The sequence below is a fragment of the Crinia signifera genome, chromosome 3 (genome assembly GCF_055691185.1).
Source record: "Crinia signifera chromosome 3, ASM5569118v1, whole genome shotgun sequence".
NCBI classification, from domain to species: domain Eukaryota; kingdom Metazoa; phylum Chordata; class Amphibia; order Anura; family Myobatrachidae; genus Crinia; species Crinia signifera.
In genome coordinates this window covers 168,840,777-168,861,030 of record NC_139219.1, presented here as the reverse complement: position 1 = coordinate 168,861,030, position 20,254 = coordinate 168,840,777, and the positions used below count along the sequence as shown (strand labels likewise).

Below are 20,254 nucleotides of genomic sequence, written 5' to 3'. Positions count from 1 at the left end.
AATACAGTGGAACCCCCCCACAAGTGACCCCATTTTGCAAACTACACCCCTCAGGGAATTCATCTAGGGGTATAGCGTACATTTAAAACCCCCAGGGGTTTCACCAATTGTGGTACAACTGGGCTGTGAAAATGAAAAATTACATTTTTTTACACAAAAATGCAGTTCTGGCTCAAAATTTTTCATTTTCACAAGGAATGAAGGAGACAAAGCACCCCAAAATCTGTGCCCCAATTTCTCCCGAGTACGGCAATGCCTCACATGTGACCAAAAAATACCATTTGGGTGCATGGCAGGACTCAGCAGGGAAGGAGCGATATTTGGATTTTGCAGCACAGATTCTGGTGGAATGAATGGTGGGTGCTATGTCGCATTAGCAAGACCCCCGAAGCACCAATACAGTGGAACCCCCCCACAAGTCACCCCATTTTGCAAACTACACCCCTCAGGGAATTTATCTAGGGGTATAGCGTACATTTCAAACCCCCAGGGGTTTCACCAATTTTGATACAACTGGGCTGTGCAAATGAAAAATTACATTTTTTACACAAAAATGCAGATCTGGCTCAAAATTTTTCATTTTCACAAGGAATGAAGGAGACAAAGCACCCCAAAATCTGTGCCCCAATTTCTCCCGAGTACGGCAATGCCTCACATGTGCCCAAAAAATACCAGTTGGGTGCATGGCAGGACTCAGAAGGGAAGGAGTGATTTTTGGATTTTGCAGCACAGATTCTGGTTGAATGACCCCTGAAGCACCTATACAGTGGAACCCCCCCACAAGTGACCCCATTTTGCAAACTACACCCTTCAGGGAATTCATCAGGGGGTATAGTGTACATTTCAAACCCCCAGGGGTTTCACCAATTTTGATACAACTGAGCTGTGAAAATGAAAAATTAATTTTTTTCATTTTCACAGCCCAGTTGTATCAAAATTGGTGAAACCCCTGGGGGTTTGAAATGTACACTATACCCCTTGATGAATTCCCTGAGGGGTGTAGTTTGCAAAATGGGGTCACTTGTGGGGGGGTTCCTAACTTTTAGCATCTTATGGTGCCTAGAAACCTACATGGTGCCTAAAAAAATAATCTCATAAAAAGGAGGCTCCAAAATCAAGTAGGTGCTCCTTCTATTATGAAGCCTGTGGTTTGGTCACCGTGCACACTAGGGCCACATATAGGATATTTATGAAAACCAAAGAATTGGGGGAATCAATTTTTAGTCACATTTCTCTAGTAAAATCTACTGTATTCGTTAGAAAAATGTATTAAAATTGAAACTCTGCAAAAAAAAAGAAATTTTGAAATTCCACCTACACTTTGTTTTAATTCCTGTGAAACACCTAAAGGGTTAACAAACTTCCAAAATGCTGTTTTGAATACTGTGAGGGGTGCAGTTTTTGAAATGGCATCATTTATGGGGGTGTCTCACATACAAGTACCTCAAAGTCACATCAGAACTGAACTGGTCCCTAAAAAAATCAGTGTTTGAAATTTTCTTGAAAATTTGAGAATTTGCTATTCATATTGTAAGCCTCCTAGTGTCCCAAAAAATTAAAAGGAAGTTGAAATAATGATGTCAACATAAAGTAGACATATGGTCTATGTTAGTTATTCACTATTTTGAGTGGTAAGATTATTTGTCTCACAAGCAGAAAATTTAACATTTTGCAAATCGCTAAATTTTCCATTTTTTCACGATATTTTGGTATTTTTCACAAAAAAACACAGACTGTATCGACCCAAATTTACCACTAATTTGAAGTACAAGGTGTCACGAAAAAACAATCTCAAAACCACTGGGATAAGTAAAAGCAAAAAAAAGTTATCCCCACTTAAGTGAGACATGTCAGATTTGAAAAAAATGGCTCTGTCAGGAACGCAAAAACTAGCTCTGTCAGGAAGGGGTTAAGATTATTGCTCCATTATTTCCAATGACCAAAACTGGGGAACACAAAGTGACATTGAGAAGTGGCAAATACTAAATGTACTCTATAGTCTTAGGGGTGGATTTAGTGGTCAGACTGCCCCTAATCACAGCATGGTCACCACTCGCGGGTTGTCAGAATAGTATTTTTGTAGCAAAGAAATTGGTACTCAGCCACAGAATAGGCATAGCAATACATGGTGCAGGTTTCTCCTATTGGACCTGTCTTTTTCCTTTTTTACACCTAGTCATTGCCTCATTACGCACAAGGAGGAAGAAGTGGCAACCTAGGGTCCATCACATATTATATGCTATTTTTCTTATGCTGCTGGACACAGCATGTGTGATGTGGCCCCCCTAGGACTCAGGGGCCCATGTGCACTGCACGCACTGCACCAAATATTAACACACTACTGTGCTGCACATAAAGCTACACAGGGTGAGCCTCATAGCTGACCCATAAGCAACTTCTACACTGGCTCACTTCTCCACTCTTGTTTCTGCTCCATGAATAGAGATTTGTTTATTTACAAAGTTCAGTCACAGCAGAATAACCCACAGAACATTAATTATAGATGAGATGTATGATCTATATTTGAGATAAACCATGATAGCAAATCTTAATGATTATTGCTTTTTGTTAAATAGATGCCCTTTTGCTTCTTCGTAGATTTGTTTATAATGGTTTATTTTTGTTTCTGTAGTGCAAGGGAAGTGTTTTCAAGCTTCATTAAGACTGGAGCCCCTAACTGGTATCTTGCCTAGGGCCTGATGAGGTCCTTATCTGCCTCTGCCTAGATTGTGCACTTTGTCCTTTGTTTTGTTACTAGTTCTATTCAATTTGCTACAGTTTCCTCCATACTGCGTCTAAGTACGCTTATTGGGCCTGATTAACATGTGGTTGGAATTGCTATTCCTGTTACTTACATGGAATTATACAATTGCTTTTACAGGGCAGTATGTTCTTGGATTTGCCCCATGGAGAGCCATTATTAGCTCACTCACGCTGATATTTTTAAAATTTGCTGTTCAGATTCAGGCCCATTATTGGCATTCTGGGGTGGCAATGGTGTACCACTGCTGCTGGAAAAAAGTTACGCAAGCTGTCCACCAAAGCCCAACAAAGAGGACAGGAAATCTCTGTCATAATGTAGTGGTGTGCCCCAGTGCTGGGCAGCTTCCCTGCTCCCAGCACCGAAGCAGCAGCAGCAGCACAGGAGAGAGAGCAAGCTATGCCCTCCACAGTACACAGCTCCCCCCAGAGCAGGGATCAGCTGTGTGATCCCCGCGCCTACAGTGCAGACAAAGTGGGAAGCGGCGGAAGGAGTGGCGTTTCAAATATGGCGCCAATATGAAGACCAATGAGAAATGCCACCCCCGGCGGTTTGAATCTCCCGCCAATCGGGAGCCAAACAGTGCTCGCTGCACCATCCTCGACCCTGCCCCCACCATCTGACTCTGCCGGTAGGCGGAAGAAGAGGATTCCCCATCAGCGGAGCGCAGAAGCGCTCCGGGAAAAGAAAGACATCACTACAGAAGAAAGAAGACAGCAGTGGGGAAAAGAGCAGCTCTAGGGGCCACTGAAGAGGCCAGAAGGTGCCGGAATCAAGAATCGCCGGCATCTCATGGACGAGAAGAGGAAGCGGTGCCGCAGCTGGCCAGGACGGGCTAGCGGCAGAAGAAAGAAGATGGCGGCGGCGGGCCAAGGAGAGGCCAACGGCGGAGAAATACAAAAAAGCTAACAAAGCTCTCCCACCCCCCCACTCCTGCAGCCTCTCCCAACATCAGGTAGGCAGTCCCCAGGCCACCCGACACTACCCTAGACCACTGGGTGTTCAGGCACTGAGGGCATAGTCAGGCCCTTCTGGTCTGTGGGCATATCAGTTGGGCCCTCTCGGCCCGTTGGCATCATTATCGGGCCCCTAGGCCCGGGTCATTAAATTGTTGGGCCCTCCTGGCCCGTTGTCTTTAGTTGGGCCCTCCAGGCCCTAGGTCCATGGCCCCTCCCCCCGAGGCCCCATATAGGTCGAGCATTAGGCCCGTAGGCCCCAATAGCCGCAAGGCCTGAGTCCACTGTAGGATGGGCTCAAGGCCCGGGGCTACGTTTTCAGGCACTAGGCCTGTGGTCACTGACAGGCACTAGGCCTGAGCTGTAGTTAGGATCTGTTGTATTGTAAATGACTTTGGCATTAGGCCAAAGTCACTCTGGTGTGGATAGGCAGGCACTAGGCCTGTGGGTATCTTTCAGGCCCTAGGCCTGCAGGTAATTAGGGGCGGCACTAGGCCCCATATTCCTGATTCCCCTCAGAGTGTGTGTCTTCCCGTGGGTGTGTGGGGTTCAAAGGTGGACGGGCTGTGCGGCAATCCACTCGCTAGTCCCCAACTAGGTATTGGGAACATTGAGGGTGCGTACGAGCTGGCTAGCTCGAGGTAGGGAGGTGTAATAGGCAGCAGATTAAAAGGGTGGTTACGACACTGTCTCTTGCACTGTAATTGTGTATGTTGTTTTCCGTGCAGGGCATCCTTTATGGTAGTACTGTTAGTTTGTGTCGCACCACACACAGTCAGTTTGAGGGCTATGTGATGTAGTTATCCAGTTACGTGCCGCACTAGTAAGCATTAGGCCCTACATGGCATTGTTTTTGTGTCGTTGCTTCCTTACAGGGTCCTGTAAGGGATGTTTTGGAGAAGGTGCAAGTTTAGTGTCTGCCTATCTTCCTTTCCTTCTTTCTTAAGGGCGAACGTGGACCTTGCACTCCCGTGTAAGGTCAAGGCCTCACCTAGGTGCGCAAGTGTGAATAGATGACACTGCGGACGTGCGCTGATGATGTTTCCTGAAGCCTGAAGATTGCTTCTGTAGAGGGCGCACTGATCTGCACTAAGGTGGAACCACACTCTCCTTCCTCCTAGGTATTAGGGTCCTGGTGCTGGAGTTTTCCAGGACTGTGGTTTGTCACGGCCTGAAGGTGAGAGGGTGCAGCACCAGGTAAGTGGTCCGGAGACACCTGCACGGCAGCAGGCATCACACAGCACCGCCACAACACCCCTCTCACAATCTGATGGAGATCCTGGCCTTGTCACTCCCCCACAACTGCAGCAACACTACGCCATTTTGTGGAAATTAAGGCATTACTGCAGGTGCATAACTAGATATTTGCTACATTTGTATGGGCCCCCTATTTAGCAGATGATGGTGACAAATGTATGTAAAACATATTAGACATTAAAGATGGGCCCACTACAGCTCTGGGCCCCATAGAAGCTGCACCCCTTGCACCTATGGTAGTTACGCCCTTGCATCACTGCCCTCTCCCCAGCCTCAAACGGCAGCCGACTGTCAATCATTGTCAGTCTGTTGACGATCTGCATCCAACGTCACAGACCCATACAGAACATGAATAATATGTGTCAGGACCATACGCAAGCACCAAGCATTGTAACTTTGAGGCATGCACCTCTAATCAGTTTTGACCTGAATCATGTATATAGAATACTAGTTACTTAAGATTAGTGTTTTGGTACAGCAATGTCTGTGACACACTAAATGGAGCTATTTGGAGTGATTTCAGGATAAATGTATTCTATGTGGGCACAACTGTACATTAATGAATGTAGCAGACAATATTCCTGGAAAATAACAGAACATAAATGGCCTGTTATATGTGCAAAGAAATACAGTGGGATGTGACCAAGATGGCGACTTTTTAGTTTTCATTTCTATAATCTAAACAGCTGCTTTCTTTTAACCAAAATATTAGTAAACCAATAATTTAGATTACAAGGTAGCAGGTCTATATGATAGTCAGTTACATAACATTTGTCGTACATGGCAAAATAGGAATAAAAAAATATAATTGTACCTTCTTTTATGCTTTGCAGGTAGGATTGTATTTGATTGATGCTTGTCTGGACCTCTTTAATAATTTTGTTGGACACCCACCATTTGTTGTGCATGGCATCTATTTCACACCAGTTTTGATGTTGCATTACATAATAATTCTTAATACGCTGGACCTCCTGCTTATAATTGGAGTTACGCACAGCTAATATCTGTGCACTGTCATGTGCAGGGTAGGGCATACTGTGGGGGGAAAAAAACATATTTAGCTAAATGTGAAAGTTGTTAATGATTATACTGTATATTTTTTATTTTGATTATATGCAAGCTATAACTTTGAAATTAAATGTACCCTTTTTGTCAAAATCTAAGCTTGGTGCCAATAGCCGAGGCCACCTACAAAAAGTTCTAGCCGTTGTAGCATATAGGCAGTGCTGTAAAAGGGCTGCATTGTGCCTGATGCCAGCCAAAACCCTTGACCAATTACACCATGAAGGGGTCAGTAGTGTATGGTGTCCTCTTGTTTGGTCCTCTACCGAAATTACTTGCAGCTTTTAATTTCTACTAAAACAATAAGGTTAAAAACAAAAATGGGGGAGAAAGGTTCACCAGCACTGATCACTTCTGGGATTGTTTTATTTATAAAAAAAATTCAAGGAAAATAAGGTTTAGCTTATTATATGGTCAATGTTTTAATCATATGTCCTATTCAGTGGGTGTCATGCAATACAAAGATCCATACTGTAAATTCATATGTCTGCTTCGGTGGATGTTATTCAAATTCAGTTCACAAAAGTAAAAACAGTTAACTTTCTTTGTATGAAGCAACCTCAGAAGTAAATGAAAATATAATGTATGTGTTATAAACACTAAGGGCATTTTTGTTTCTGAATTAATATATGCTAAAATACACATGAAAAAAATGTATTACTTACAGGAATTGTTTATAAGCAACAGTGTAAGAACAAATTGGAAGCATAAAATACATTCTAATTTTTCATTTTACCTTACTTAACTTCATGGTTCAAATACTGTTCCATGAGAAGGTAATACTGCTTTCACATCACAAAATGCAGGGTCGCACCGTGACTTTGAAACAGTTCACTGACGTTATCCAGGGGTGCGGTGGGGAGTCGGCGCATCATTGGGGGTGAAGGCAGCGCTTAGAGCTGGTGCTGCCCCAAGCGCTGCCCCAAGCACTGCCTCCTCCATAGTGTGAAAGGGAAACAGGTCGCTTGACCCATTCAACCCATTCACACTGCACAGCAACATGGTAACGAACTGCAAGCGACAACGAACACGACAATGAACTTTGCTTTTTTACTGGTTCTTATTGCCTTAGTTAGTGTTGCTACCCATTTGCGGGACCTGCTAACCCCTTTCACATAACATTAATTACTGGGTCGAGCCGCCAGCAAGAAACTGTCTTGTACCCGGCAATTAGTTGCGATGTGAAAGGGGTATAATTTATTATGTTGCAGATAGAGATCTACTGAAGTGGACAAGTGTATAACTTCATTAGTATTATAGTTAGATTTTTTTTTTGGTGCTTGTGTAGTTTCATGGCAGCAGGCTACGCTACGTTTTCAGCATAGGCTAAGCTACAACAGCTGCCGAATGGCTGCCTAGTGTAGTCAGCGTAGTGTCCCCGCGGCAGCCCTGTGTAGTCAGCGCAGTGTCCCCGTTAGGCAGCGTAGTCACTGTACTGTCCCTGGGAGCTGCAGCTCTGTCCCCTGGCGTCCCTGGCAAGCCGGCGGAGAGGGGATAATTCGGGCGGAGAGGATTGTAAGTCTTAGTAATTCTTGTGGCAGGGTACGGCAACCCTGCCTGTGTCCGCTTCAGGGAGACGGACAGGGTTAGGGGTTCGGTAGCGCGTGCATCTCCTGCACAAAGGGGGGGTGCGGTGCGCAAGTGCATCTCATGCACAATAAAGGACGCATTTGCCAGTGCTCCATGTTACATACTGGCAAATGCCTCCATTTCAAACCCCCACTATCCACGTCTGCCCGAAGCGTGGCGAGTCCCGCAAGGGGACGCGGTACATGTCCTACCGACCTGTTCATACTCCCACTATCCATGTCGGCGTGGAGCTGAATTTCGAAAGTTTGGCGAGAGCAGCGAGCCACTGAGCCCGAAGTGCGGCGAGCGCGGTGAGCCCCGCGGATTACTTGACATGTATTCCGTGTCCACTCACCATGCTTCAGGCTCGGTGGCTCGCTCGCCACACTTTAAAAAATATACTCCACGCCGACGTGGATAGTGGGGGTATGAACAGGTTGGTAGGATGCGTACCGCGTCCCCTCGTGGGGCTCGCCACGCTTCGGGCAGGTGTGGATAGTGGGGGTGTTTCAGAAACACGTTCACACCTGTCATGTCAGGCAGGTTAAAATGGTCAATGGTTTCCACACAATGTAATAATTGCTTACTGACTACGCTAACTGTGTAACGCTGACTGACTACGCTAACTACGTAAGCACCAGCAAATAGGCGGGAACACGACGCTGATATTGACAAGGACGCCTGACTGACTACGTCCATTCCTTTACATAGTGCCATGCAGTGCTGCTCTTATTTAACATAATTACATGATTGATTCGGAAGTCGGAGGGGCTTAATCAATTAAATGTGAGCTGCGGCTGAGAATATTTGCCTATTATGTGATATTCTGGTTGCTGATTCTGCTAGCTCCTTCATAGACTGGAATAGGAAAACACCCTGCAAATCATATCACTCAAAGCCGCAAGAAGCTGACTCATGTAAAATGATTTACCTCAGACAGTCCAAAAAAAGTCATATTACCTTAATACAGAAAGGTGTATAGTCCCTAGTCAAATATACCTTCAAATAATTACATTCAAACCACAATATCTACCACATCGAGATAATACAAAGTGTAATAGAGCCCACACACGCACCGATCCCGGCGTGCGTTGTGGGCTTAACTAGCACACACAGCATCGCATCGTATGCCTTGTGCATACGATGTGCATGTGATGCGATGCTGTGCTAGAAAAAGCTAGTACAAAAAGTATGTGCAGCACATACTTTTTGTACTGTACGATGAGGTGCCGCGGGAGCGCGCACCCCATCGTACAGCATCGCACCGCCGGCAACGGTGCGTGTGTGGGCTCCTTTAAAGGGACATTTCTTGTACCTTTTTGTATCTTTCTTGTCAAGCAGTCCCCTTTTTAATACTTCTTGCATAGGTATATCTAACTGAAAAATCTTTATTGGAATGATGCTGTATGCTTCCAGGAGGTCAGCTTGCTGTTTAGTTGCAGGGTACCCATCAAGAACAACTCTGGATAAACGGTCAGAAAACAGCATGTATTATTAGACATACCTGTAATTCAATTTCATTTGTTTTCGGCAAGGGACATGTCACATATGTTAAGTTCCATAGTTTATGCTTCACCATAATTCTACCTTATTTGTGCATTAACATAGATTACATTATAATAGTAGCTTTATAGTAATTAGAAAAGCAGGGATTGGGGTTATCATTTACTTCTAGATAAGTGTGGTTATCCATCAAAAAAAGGGGATGAATATTGGATTTCCTAATACAAGATTTGCAAAAACAAGATTTAGATGTGGCTGATAGATCTACCGTGCCTACGTAGTCAATAGGACGGGGATCGCATCTCTCTCCTACGTCATGCCACAACAGTGGTGTAGGAGTGAGATGTGATCCCCGCCTTCATCCACCAGCTCCCAGCTCCCAGGTCACCCAGGTGACTGCTCCTCCACTACAGAAATCCCTGCTGAGAGTACTGTGCCTGGGCATGCCAGCACCATCCGGAGCCAGTGACATCACTGGTGAGAGATGTGACAGCCGCATACATCTATTCTCCCTAAAGGTGCCCACACACTAGAACGATTTTTTGGCCGATTGTCCGATTTTCGATAAATCGGCCGATATATCATCCGATGTTTACCGAAAATCGGCCGATATCGGTCCGATGCGCTCTCCCGTGGATCTTTAGCTGAATCTTCTGATCTTACGTGCTACACGAAAGATCAGAAGATTTCACAAAATATCCATAGGAACGCACTCGGGATCTTAAGAAAAATCTTTGGTAAAGATGTGCGCTTGCCTGAAATCTTTTGTCCAGGACGGACAAAGGATTTCAAGGCTAATTTATGCGCACATCTTACGATCGCAGATCTTTCTAGTGTGTGGGCACCTTAAGACTCCAGGCAGAGAAGCACAGCCCTCCTTCACCCACGGCGGGTGCCGCAAACTTACATCCACTACTGGGTAAGCGGCTGACTGAACTATTTATTTGAACGGGACATATCACTTGTAGTTGTTTTGCTCCTTGAGATCAACCCAATTAAATGGAATGTGTTTCTTTGGCTAAAATGGGTAATGGACACTGATAATTCAATACAAATTGTAGAAGTATTACTAAATGAGTAATTAGAAGCTTTATTACCAAAACATTTTTATCTATTTGTGCTGTTTATTTTTTATTTATGTTTTATTAAATATTAATGTTTATACAAATAAGGTGGCCACCTAAACAACCGACATTTTCCAATAAAATTGTATAGTTATACAGTATAATTTGCTATTGCTATGTGCATGTGATATGGTGCTCATTAAGCTACCGGTAATTATCACAGAGTTTCAATTCTTTTGTTTGACTATATAGCCAAAATGACCTGCATGTTCAGCAGATGGGAGTGTAAACAGAAGAGGATATAGTAAAAGATATCACATAGAAAGCCCTTTCTGAGCTATATCTTTTACTATATCCTCGAGTGTGTGTGGCTTTAGTTAAAGGCCAGCTCTAAGGTATTTAGAAACAGTTTGCTATTGCTGTCTTAGTGACTTTGCCCAGTTCTTGAATGCTTTTCATGAGTGCCATAAACCAAGAAGAAGACTATAATTTATTCAAGACCTTAATTTATTCAATACTTTCTGACTGTCTATTGATCTGTTAATGATAGCCATAATATTAATAATAATTTGTCCAACTTAGAACTTCTCATAGAAGACACAAATTGTACCACACAATCAAAACTATTTCTTACAGAATTATGGGTATATTTCAGAGATGTATGTAACCACAATGTTTATAGATCTGGGCATGCACAGAAGCTGCACGGCAACATTAGTGTTCATTCTAGCACCCGCCATATTTGAGAAACCATGCAGTTCCTCTTCTCTGCCTGGGGTGTCGCTGTCTGCTGTGGTGCTTCTAACACAGTCTGTATATCAGCACTGATATGCAAACCAGACCTGTGCTAGAAACACCACAGCAGACAGCGACACCCCAGGCAGGGAAGAGGAACTGTTTGGGTTCTCAAAGATGGTGGGTGCTAGAATGAACACTACGGCAACATGATTGACATGTTGCTGATGTTAAGGGGAGGTGACAAGAAGCATTCCAAAAAACACTGCCTGCAGCTTTTGCATATACAAAGACGCAGAATCTGTGAAACTAGCTTCCACCTCTTAATCAGCCCTTTTGTATAAATAAAAATTCTTGACAAATAAGTCATCAAATACTGGCTTCCATAGAAATTAAAGTAAAAAAAAAAGAAAGAAAGAAAGAAACTGAACTTTGTGCTTTGTGTGTATTAAGGCTGCTTTGAGAAACTATTGAATATGTATGTGGGTATCTAGTCTTAATCTCGACAGTTAAAAGGTCAATAGTCAATTGACTACTATTGGTTGACATACATTAGGTCAACATGGAGAAAAGGTTGACATGAGTTTTTCCAATTTTCTTTTCATTTTTAGAACTTTTTCATGCTTTGCCATTCATGTGGACCATGATTGGAAATGGTAACCTAGCCCGAAGTATGAAGAGAGAGAACTTGGTACACTAATTGGAGGTCCATGTGTTAAAAATTAAACATTAATACCACATGTGTCTATTATTTTTATGTTGATCTTATTTTGTCATGCCAAATTTTGGGGACGACCTACACACACTGTCCACCTAATGAACCATACCCATGTATGTGATGAGGTAACAAGAACAATTGTTCCTTCCATTACTGTACTAGTGAGGACATGCAATGTCAGGAGCTCTTAAACTTACAGCCTAGCGCAGATAAACCTAAACCTTTTCAGAATCTATGTAAAGTTGCCCGATCAAAATAATGCTTTGTAAAATAGTAAAAGTTGTAGCTACTAAAAGATTTTTTTTTCTAGTGTTGCACAAAGACTTGTGGAGTACAAGACAGGACAGCATCAGGACACAATCACAGATTCTTTATATCACTGACCTTTGTCTCACAAACAAAGGAAGTTAATCTATTTCTTATAAGTGTAGAGGAAAAGCTATATATGAAAAAGTAAATTTGCATGGCATACCCTCCCAACAGACCATGAGTGACGCTAAACTAAAACCAAAATAACAGCATGGTGTAGAAGATGTATCCAGTATCGTTTAATGGTTTCTATATTCGGAAACATAAAAATTACATTTACCCTGTTGTATTGCATGTTATATCCATCATAGCTACTTCCAGACAGTTGATTGCAAGCTCATCTGGTACAACTAGTCCCTTCACCAGATAATTCTTTATCTCTAATGCTAGTTCGGAATTTGGCTGGTTTTCCAACATAAACCGGATGGCATCTCCCATTGACAGGCGCTGTAAACCATATGTACTGGTAAACATCTTGGCAACTGAAACATAAATGAGAATACATTTATAAATGACTGATGTGCAGGCTTATTATGTCCTCTACTTGCATTTCAGTATCTGTCAAATGTTAATGTCTCTGCTGACACACGGGACTTTTTCATGCTCGCCGATTAGTTCGGTTGGGTTAAGCCGCTATGCATGGATAAACCCGGCCTTAATGAGTGACAGTAGTGCAAAAAAACCTCATCAATTGAGGTTTAACACCCCCCCAACCAATAGGGCACCCCCCCCCCCCTCAATGTGTTTAAGAAAGCCCCCCGTGCAGCCGGTACCTCATGCCTTGCGGATCCCGGCTGTGCAGACTCCTGCTGCTTATAAAAAAAGTGACTTTCGGAAAATGGCTGCCCCCATACCAAAGACAGTTTTTTCAAACAGTCTTTCCTATGAGGCAGCCATTTTCCGAAAGTCACTTTTTTTTATAAGCAGCAGGAGCCGACAGCCGGGATTGTAAGGCACGAGGTACCGGCGCATGGGGGTTTTCTTAAACACATTGGGGGGGGTCCCCTCAGAGCCAGGTCCCCTCTGAGCCAGGTCCCATCTGCGCTGGTCCCTCTGAGCCAGCGCAGTGCATATTTAACGAGTATTACATATGCGCATATGTATTTAGTGGCTATTTACATATGTGCATATGTAATTATCAGCTAATTATATATGCGCATATGTAATTAGCGACCAGCTCATTAAATATGCAGGCACTGGGGACCAATAGTGCTCACTGCTGCCTGGGTACCATTTCAGACCGCAAAAATAAAAACGGGTCTGAAACGTGTAGGACCCTGCTTTTTTACCGTTTTAAAATACCGGTTATTTTAAAACGGTAAATTCACTCTGGACCTTTTAGACCGCACATATTACCGTTTTGAAACGGTAAAGAAACGGCAATATACCGTTTAATTTGTGCAGTCTGAAAGGGGCATAACTGTCTTTGTTCCACCTTGCAAAGTATAGAGAGTGCGAGTCAGCAGTACAAAATAACTATATATGGCCTTATGTTTATGCAGTTTTTATGTACATGAGCTGAACAAAAATGTGTATCTTACATAAAATACTGACACTATAAATAAGTCCTTTCATGAACTATTGTATTGTTTAAAGTGTCAATCTCATGAAAAAAAGTGTATTTATTTAACTTAAATCATGGAACAGGCTATGAAAAGTAGTGGGATAATTAGTTACCATTCTCTCTTGCTAATAATCCTACAAATTAATGTTCAGTGTCAAATTATTCCATCCAGGGCAACAATATTCACACAGCACATGATGTAGCACAGAAGCTTTGGAGCAACCCACTGATCTCTGTTTTCACTGAGATAATCTCGCCTCTTCCACTCCTCCCCATCCCCTTCTGTCGTCACCTGACATATTGAAGGTTTTAACCTTTAGGCAACCATTATTTTTTAATCTTTAGAGAAATATTAGAAAAGGAGATAATGATATGTAGAAGGATAATTAAGAACAATTATATCAAACAGATGCATGTTTAAAAGTTGCTTAACTTGCATTTTAAAAAGAAACCCATGTGAAATGGTTATTTTGATCATCCAAATGAGAAAATGAATGAAAATACTTTGCCACGTGATAGTTTCTAATATTGCATTTTAGGCTTTTGTAATTATTTTTTATCACATTGAGCAAATTCCCACACGTGGTCTCATCTCAAAGGAGGGTGATTTTGAAAGTGAATCAGAGCAGCCTAGGTACTTATCTTAACTAGCAGCTGTGCTGCTATGATATGCAAAGATATAGAATAGTTACTGCCTCCCACTAGTCACTACTGATAAACGGACCCTATGCTGTTCAGGATTTTCTTGTAATAATTTAGCAGAGGACCTCTGGTTTTCTAAACTTCTGTTCATCATAAGACTTAAACATTCAAGTCTGAATTGAGGCTTTTGGGTCCCCAAAAATTAAATTGTCACAAAAATATGCTGGCAATATTTTTAAAAAAGTATAATTTGTAAATACTTCCAGCACCAAAAATGTGTGGAACACACTGTAGTGCCCCAGTCCATATAATGCCACAGCACACACAGTTTTACATAATGTTACACAGTGCCTCAGATTCACATTATGTCACTATGCACCCAACCCACATTATGCAACCTACATTATGCACATTATGTAGTGTCCCCCAGTATTTCATTACACCACATAGTGCCCCAAGTTCACATTTTACATCCTCACAATTTGATGTGATCTCAAATCTTGGAATCTGCTAGTTGCAGGAGGATTTTTAAAGGAACATCTGCTACACAATTGCGAATACCATTGATGCTGCCCACCACTTTTTGTTCCTCTTCCTTTCTCCTCCCACTTGTTACCTCCTATACGTGCTGACAATGTTGCCTTTCACATCGTCATTTGTGGCAGCATGTTCCCTGGAATCTGCAGGACAGATGAAGTGGCTATGTGAGTCACCTTGTGCGTGGACCTCTGGGTGACAGCTGCCATTGTGTTAATCTGCACTGAATCCTTATATTTGTCAGGAATACTATTAGAAATGTGATCTTGGTTTACCATAAAAACTGAAACTGTGGGAAAACTCATAAAAATAAGAGATATATTAGGTCACAATATTTCAACAACTTTGGAAAATATGTACCGTACTTACTTGTAGTTTTTCCAGATTTGGGAGGTCCGACAACTGCAATTCTAATTGGCACTGATGGTTTGGGTTTCAGCTGACGGATAAATTTGATGGGGTTTTTCATAAAAGTGTTTCTGTTTTCTTTTGTAGAAAAGAAGTAAATGAATTGCCGGTAGAGTAAGGGGAAGCCAGGATTCTCTTGGTTATTGAAAGGCTTAATTACTTCTCCTTGTCTTAGCTAAAAAAAAATATTTGAAATAAAAAATAAATTGGTAAGGACTCATTTATTGATATATTTTGTTTTATAAATACACACTCATAAGAAATAGCTTTCAAATAAAGAGATTAAGGTCTGATTTAGAGATAGCTGCAGGTCCACCACAGCTTGCAAGGTCCTTTCTGCACCTGGGCAGAACCGGACTGTCAATGTCACTTATAAGTACCCTTGGCTGCTGCCTCATTGACAAGCATTGGCGAAAAGGTGGTGAAGGGGGGATGAAATGGGTGTGTCAACCCCATTTTCTGGGAGGAAGAGTCTAGGATCTGCATGTAATCACACAGACTTCCTGGCCTAGGAACCCCTGCTTCCATTGGTGAGATGAGTAAGCTGGAGCTTACTCGGCTGGCCCTCTCCAATGGTTGCAATGTTGGATCAACATCAGTTGTAGTGCTGGGATCACAGCTACATGCAGGAGGCATTTCTTATACTGAGATGTCTCCTGCATGTTCCTTCTTATATTCGGACAGAAAATTTATGTTTCCACTAATCAGGGGTTAAAGTGGACAGGAGAATGGGGTGAAACTCAGTTCCACCACATGTAATGGCATTAGTTCATCCTCCACCTTGCACAGTCATTTCAACAAAAAAGCATTATAGTTTGCAGGAGAGTGCCCAAAACCCTACCACTCACCCTGGCTCTGCTAAAATGGGGGTAGGAGAGAGGGTTAAATTAGGTGGCAGAGAAAAATTAGTTCTACCACCTCTCCAGGATCACTTTTAACCCTGCTACTGATGTATTCGTCCTCCTGCTCTTATAATTCTAATACTAGTTACAATCATTTATTTAATCCATTATAAATTGTTGGCAAATTTGCTATCACCACAAAATGTATTAAAGATCTGCCATTACAGAAGAGAAACCCTTCATAAACCTTTGTCCATTCACTAATGATGACCATTATCCTCTGTATGGTTCTTGGTATGAAAAGTTTGTTAGACATATCTTTATGTCTAGGTTTGCTTGTGTGACTGTCACAAGTGGTTCAGAACATACATAGGTGGACACAAAATGGTTTCCAAAGTCATCAAACATAAAATGGCCTATATTTTTAAATGATTAATTAGGGTAACTCTGCATTTATTGCTATTTAAATCCAATGGCCAAAGTTTCCGATAATCACTTTGCCAACCTGCTATATAGGTAATATACCCCAATGTGCTAATAAGCAATTACAAATTTATTATTTATTTATTAAGAGTTATTTATATAGTTCAGAGTTTTACAGAGAATATTTAAACATTCACATCCATCCCTGCCCCAGTGGAGTTCACAATCTATATTCCCTACCACATGTGCAGTACACGCACACACATTCATTCTAGGGTTAATTTTTTGTTAGGAGCCAATTAACCTGCCAGTACTTCCCCATGTATTAACCAAAGACCAATGCATTTCAAGTCACAAAATTGGGAAATTTACTGTTTTGTTTAATTGTACAATACCTTGACAGGGTCCCATCGCCCAAAGATACTGGGGTGTTTGTACGATACATGTAGCATCTTGTTAGCAAGAGGTAAGCTAAGTGGATAACTTTTTTCAAAGAGGCTCTCACGATTTTCTAGTATATGTTTTAATTTCTCATATAACTGGTAATGTACAATGTGTGGTTTACGGCCCGCATTGATTGTAACACAAGGTATCATTAGACTTTGAAGTTCTTCCTGAAAATTAACAAAAATAAAATTGAAACAAATTGAATTATTATTGGGTTAATAATATCTATGTTTTAATGTTACTGATATTTTTTAACAGTTCTAGAAGTAGATGTTTTGAGGTGATTCCCTCATTTCTGATTAAATAGTACTAAGGATTATCTTGAATTAAAATTAATAAACAAAACTTGAATGATCAAACCATGAGACTTTAAAAGTAACAGTGCTAAAACTCTGATTGCCCAGTGTTGGTGCTCCACCCGAATCCCTACTATCCCCCAAATAGAACAAGCGGTTCAACATCACTGTGAATACGAGACCGCAGGAGTACATTACTCTTCCTCGGCCTCCAACCCGCTAATAAAGTGGTTTGGCTGGACTGAATACCTGACCTCTAGAACAGGCGGGCCCCCGTAGAGTTTAGATTCTAGTTCCTTGTCTATGTTTATACCTGACTATCATGGAACGGGCATTTGACCATTTGACCTTTTGACCTTTTTCTTCAGTTTAGTCTATAAATGCCAATTACTGAATTTGATTGATACAGTTAATAATTGAAATATTGCTTTGTGAATGAAAACTTAATTCACTGTGTGCTCCCCCTTTCCCTAATATTATTTTTGTTATTCTTTTTTACTTTTCTGTATTCTACAATTCTGTCCATTATTTTGTAAAACTAATAAAAATTAATGTTTAAAAAAAAAGAAAAGTAACAGTGCTGTATAACATATAATAATATTTTAAGTCTATGTAAGTATTATAAGAGTTCCGCTGTTTTGTGAATTTTGTATATATATATATATATATATATATATATATGTGTGAATTTTTATATATATATATATATATATATATATACGCCTATTGTCATAATAACTATTATCCTATAATCTCACAAATAAATGTAAACACGTATTTCCTTTGACAAAATATTGGTCATTACCAATTCTGTCATTCCTGGCAATTCTTACTTCTGGGGCCATTACTCAAGTCAGTTCTGTACTGAAAGCCCCAGTGGACATTATGATGAACCTATCATGATAATGTGAATGGGTAAGCTATATGGTAGCATTTGACCATAGCATTAGTCATCTGTATAATACTGTATGTCAAGTATAAATGTTAAGAGGGTTTAAGAGATACTGTGATATTAACTTATGTAACATGTATGCTGTAATTATGGGGCTAATGCTGTGTAGAGGATTTATTAATCATGGCTGCATCAGTCATTTCCTGTGAGCAGCAGCGTCTACAAAACACAACTATGGATCTATATACTAATTTATTATACGGATGTTACGTTGCAGCGTGGTAGCAGTGTACATAGATCTTCTTACCTTCACTGCCTGTAAAGATTCAGTATCTGCTTCACACTTTTCTCCAATTTCAGTTTTCATTCTTTCAATGGCATCTTCCTCCTGTTCTTGTTCCTCCGACTCCTCCTCTTCTTCCTCTGGGAACTCTTCTGAAAGAATCAGCTCAATGCTGTCCTCTTCTTCCTCTGCCTCCTCCTCCCCTTCCTCATCATCAAGTTCCTCAGGATCCTTCTTCCCCTACACAAAACAAATGTACAATTAACATCTGAAGTATTTACAGCTAAATACTCCATTGGAAACAATTAGTAACTCACGGTTTGCTCTCATAGGAAATAACCTCTTATGTTTAGGAATAATTGGACAAAAATTCATCTTTTGCCAAAATATTAATTAGTTCAGATAATTAGTTCAGACAGGCATTTCTCACTTCTGAGACCATTGCTTGAGTCAATGCTACTGAACTGAAAACATTCCAGCGGGCATAGTGATGTGGCAGTTTCCTGATGTATAAGATTTAATTGCTCCCCACAAACAATGAGTACTATCACATCTCAAACATTCTGCTCAGAAATTATGGTGGCAACAAATCTACAGTACAGTATGTAATCTGATAAATAATAGCTATAAAGTAGTTGTTTGCATAATATGTTAAATCTGCTTTCTAATAGGAGCATACTGTACCACTGTACTGCTGCGTGGACTGTACCTTTGAATTATGGACAAAAACAGACATATCTACAGTTACTTTATCCCATATTGTCTGTCTCTATCTATCTATCTATCTATCTATCTATCTATCTATCTATCTATCTATCTATCTATCTATGATAACACAGAGTGGACCTCTATAGTACCATATAAATATGATTATAAATTATATTTATTAAACCCAAATATTTTGTACTGTATGTGTGTACCATAAAAATATGAAAAAAGTGCACATCAAAGGCACTAAATAAGCATTCATAGTAACACCTTCTGAGAATGTCTGGACAAGAGGTGAAATGCACTATGTACCTCCACTCCAAACTGACCGGGCCGGTCTCTCGGCAAGTGGAGCAGCTAGCCCTGAACAATAGGGATCAGTGCGCAGGAACCAATCTAAACATAACCTATGTACCTACTGCTGGATAGCTCTACAGTGGGAACATCTCATCTCATTAAGTTTCCAATGGCCAAGGACTGCTCTTTTGATTGTTTTATTTCTTAAGATTTAGATAAACTCTAATCCATTGTTTGTCATGTGTGGACAACACTTTTCCTTCTTAATTAGTTAATTTCAAAATAATTCCTTATACAGGACATTCATAGTGCTTCCATTTTGTTATGTTACAGCCTTTCCCTCAAAATTCTACACACAATACCCCATAATGACATAGTAATTTCTATTTTCTTTTTTTAATTTGTAAAAATTTCCCAAAACTTTTTCTCACGTTGTCATTATGGGGTAATGTGAGGGTAAAAATGAATGTGTTCCGTTTTGGAATAAAACTGTAACATAACAAAATGTGGAAAAGTGCTGTGAATACTTTCCAGATGTCACTATAAACATACATCTAGTAGTTAATTTGATTGAACATTTCTTCAAATAAAAGATATATACACATCTGTATAGTGATAGTAATCAAACATCTCACCATTTTCTCATCTATTTTTTGTTCCGCTAATAGTTCTTCTCGTCTCTTGGCAATCTGTTTGTCCTGAGATAAATCATTAGAACAATTCCCAGTTAATCAACTTGGAGCTATGAAGAGTAATTATGTTATAGCTAAAATTAAAGGCTAGATCACAAAATAGGCTTCAAATAGTTTTACAGTAAACATATTTCATAAGACAGCATATGGCAATTCACAAAATAAACACATGGTAAAACTGCATAATTTAAAATTACATACTAAGTACTGTACATTACATTTTGGATTCTTCCAGCTGTTTCATAGAAAAATACTTCTACTGTATGTCTAAACATAATTCATCCTGCTG

The 20,254-nt window shown here is 40.8% G+C and overlaps 1 protein-coding gene across 3 annotated transcripts in view; it reads right to left on the bottom strand.

Annotated features, from left to right (window-relative positions):
• AK9 (adenylate kinase 9) overlaps positions 1-20,254 on the bottom strand; it is a 119,793-nt gene that overhangs the window by 27,676 nt on the left and 71,863 nt on the right. For all 3 annotated transcript variants that reach the window (XM_083176912.1, XM_083176910.1, XM_083176911.1), the window contains exons 27-33: positions 19,909-19,971; positions 18,293-18,508; positions 16,746-16,964; positions 15,047-15,260; positions 12,215-12,416; positions 8,921-9,067; positions 5,789-6,009 (exon numbers count right to left, since the gene is read on the bottom strand). In XM_083176912.1, coding sequence (XP_083033038.1) covers positions 5,789-6,009; positions 8,921-9,067; positions 12,215-12,416; positions 15,047-15,260; positions 16,746-16,964; positions 18,293-18,508; positions 19,909-19,971 — 1,282 coding nt within the window. The remainder of the gene's footprint in view (positions 1-5,788; positions 6,010-8,920; positions 9,068-12,214; positions 12,417-15,046; positions 15,261-16,745; positions 16,965-18,292; positions 18,509-19,908; positions 19,972-20,254) is intronic.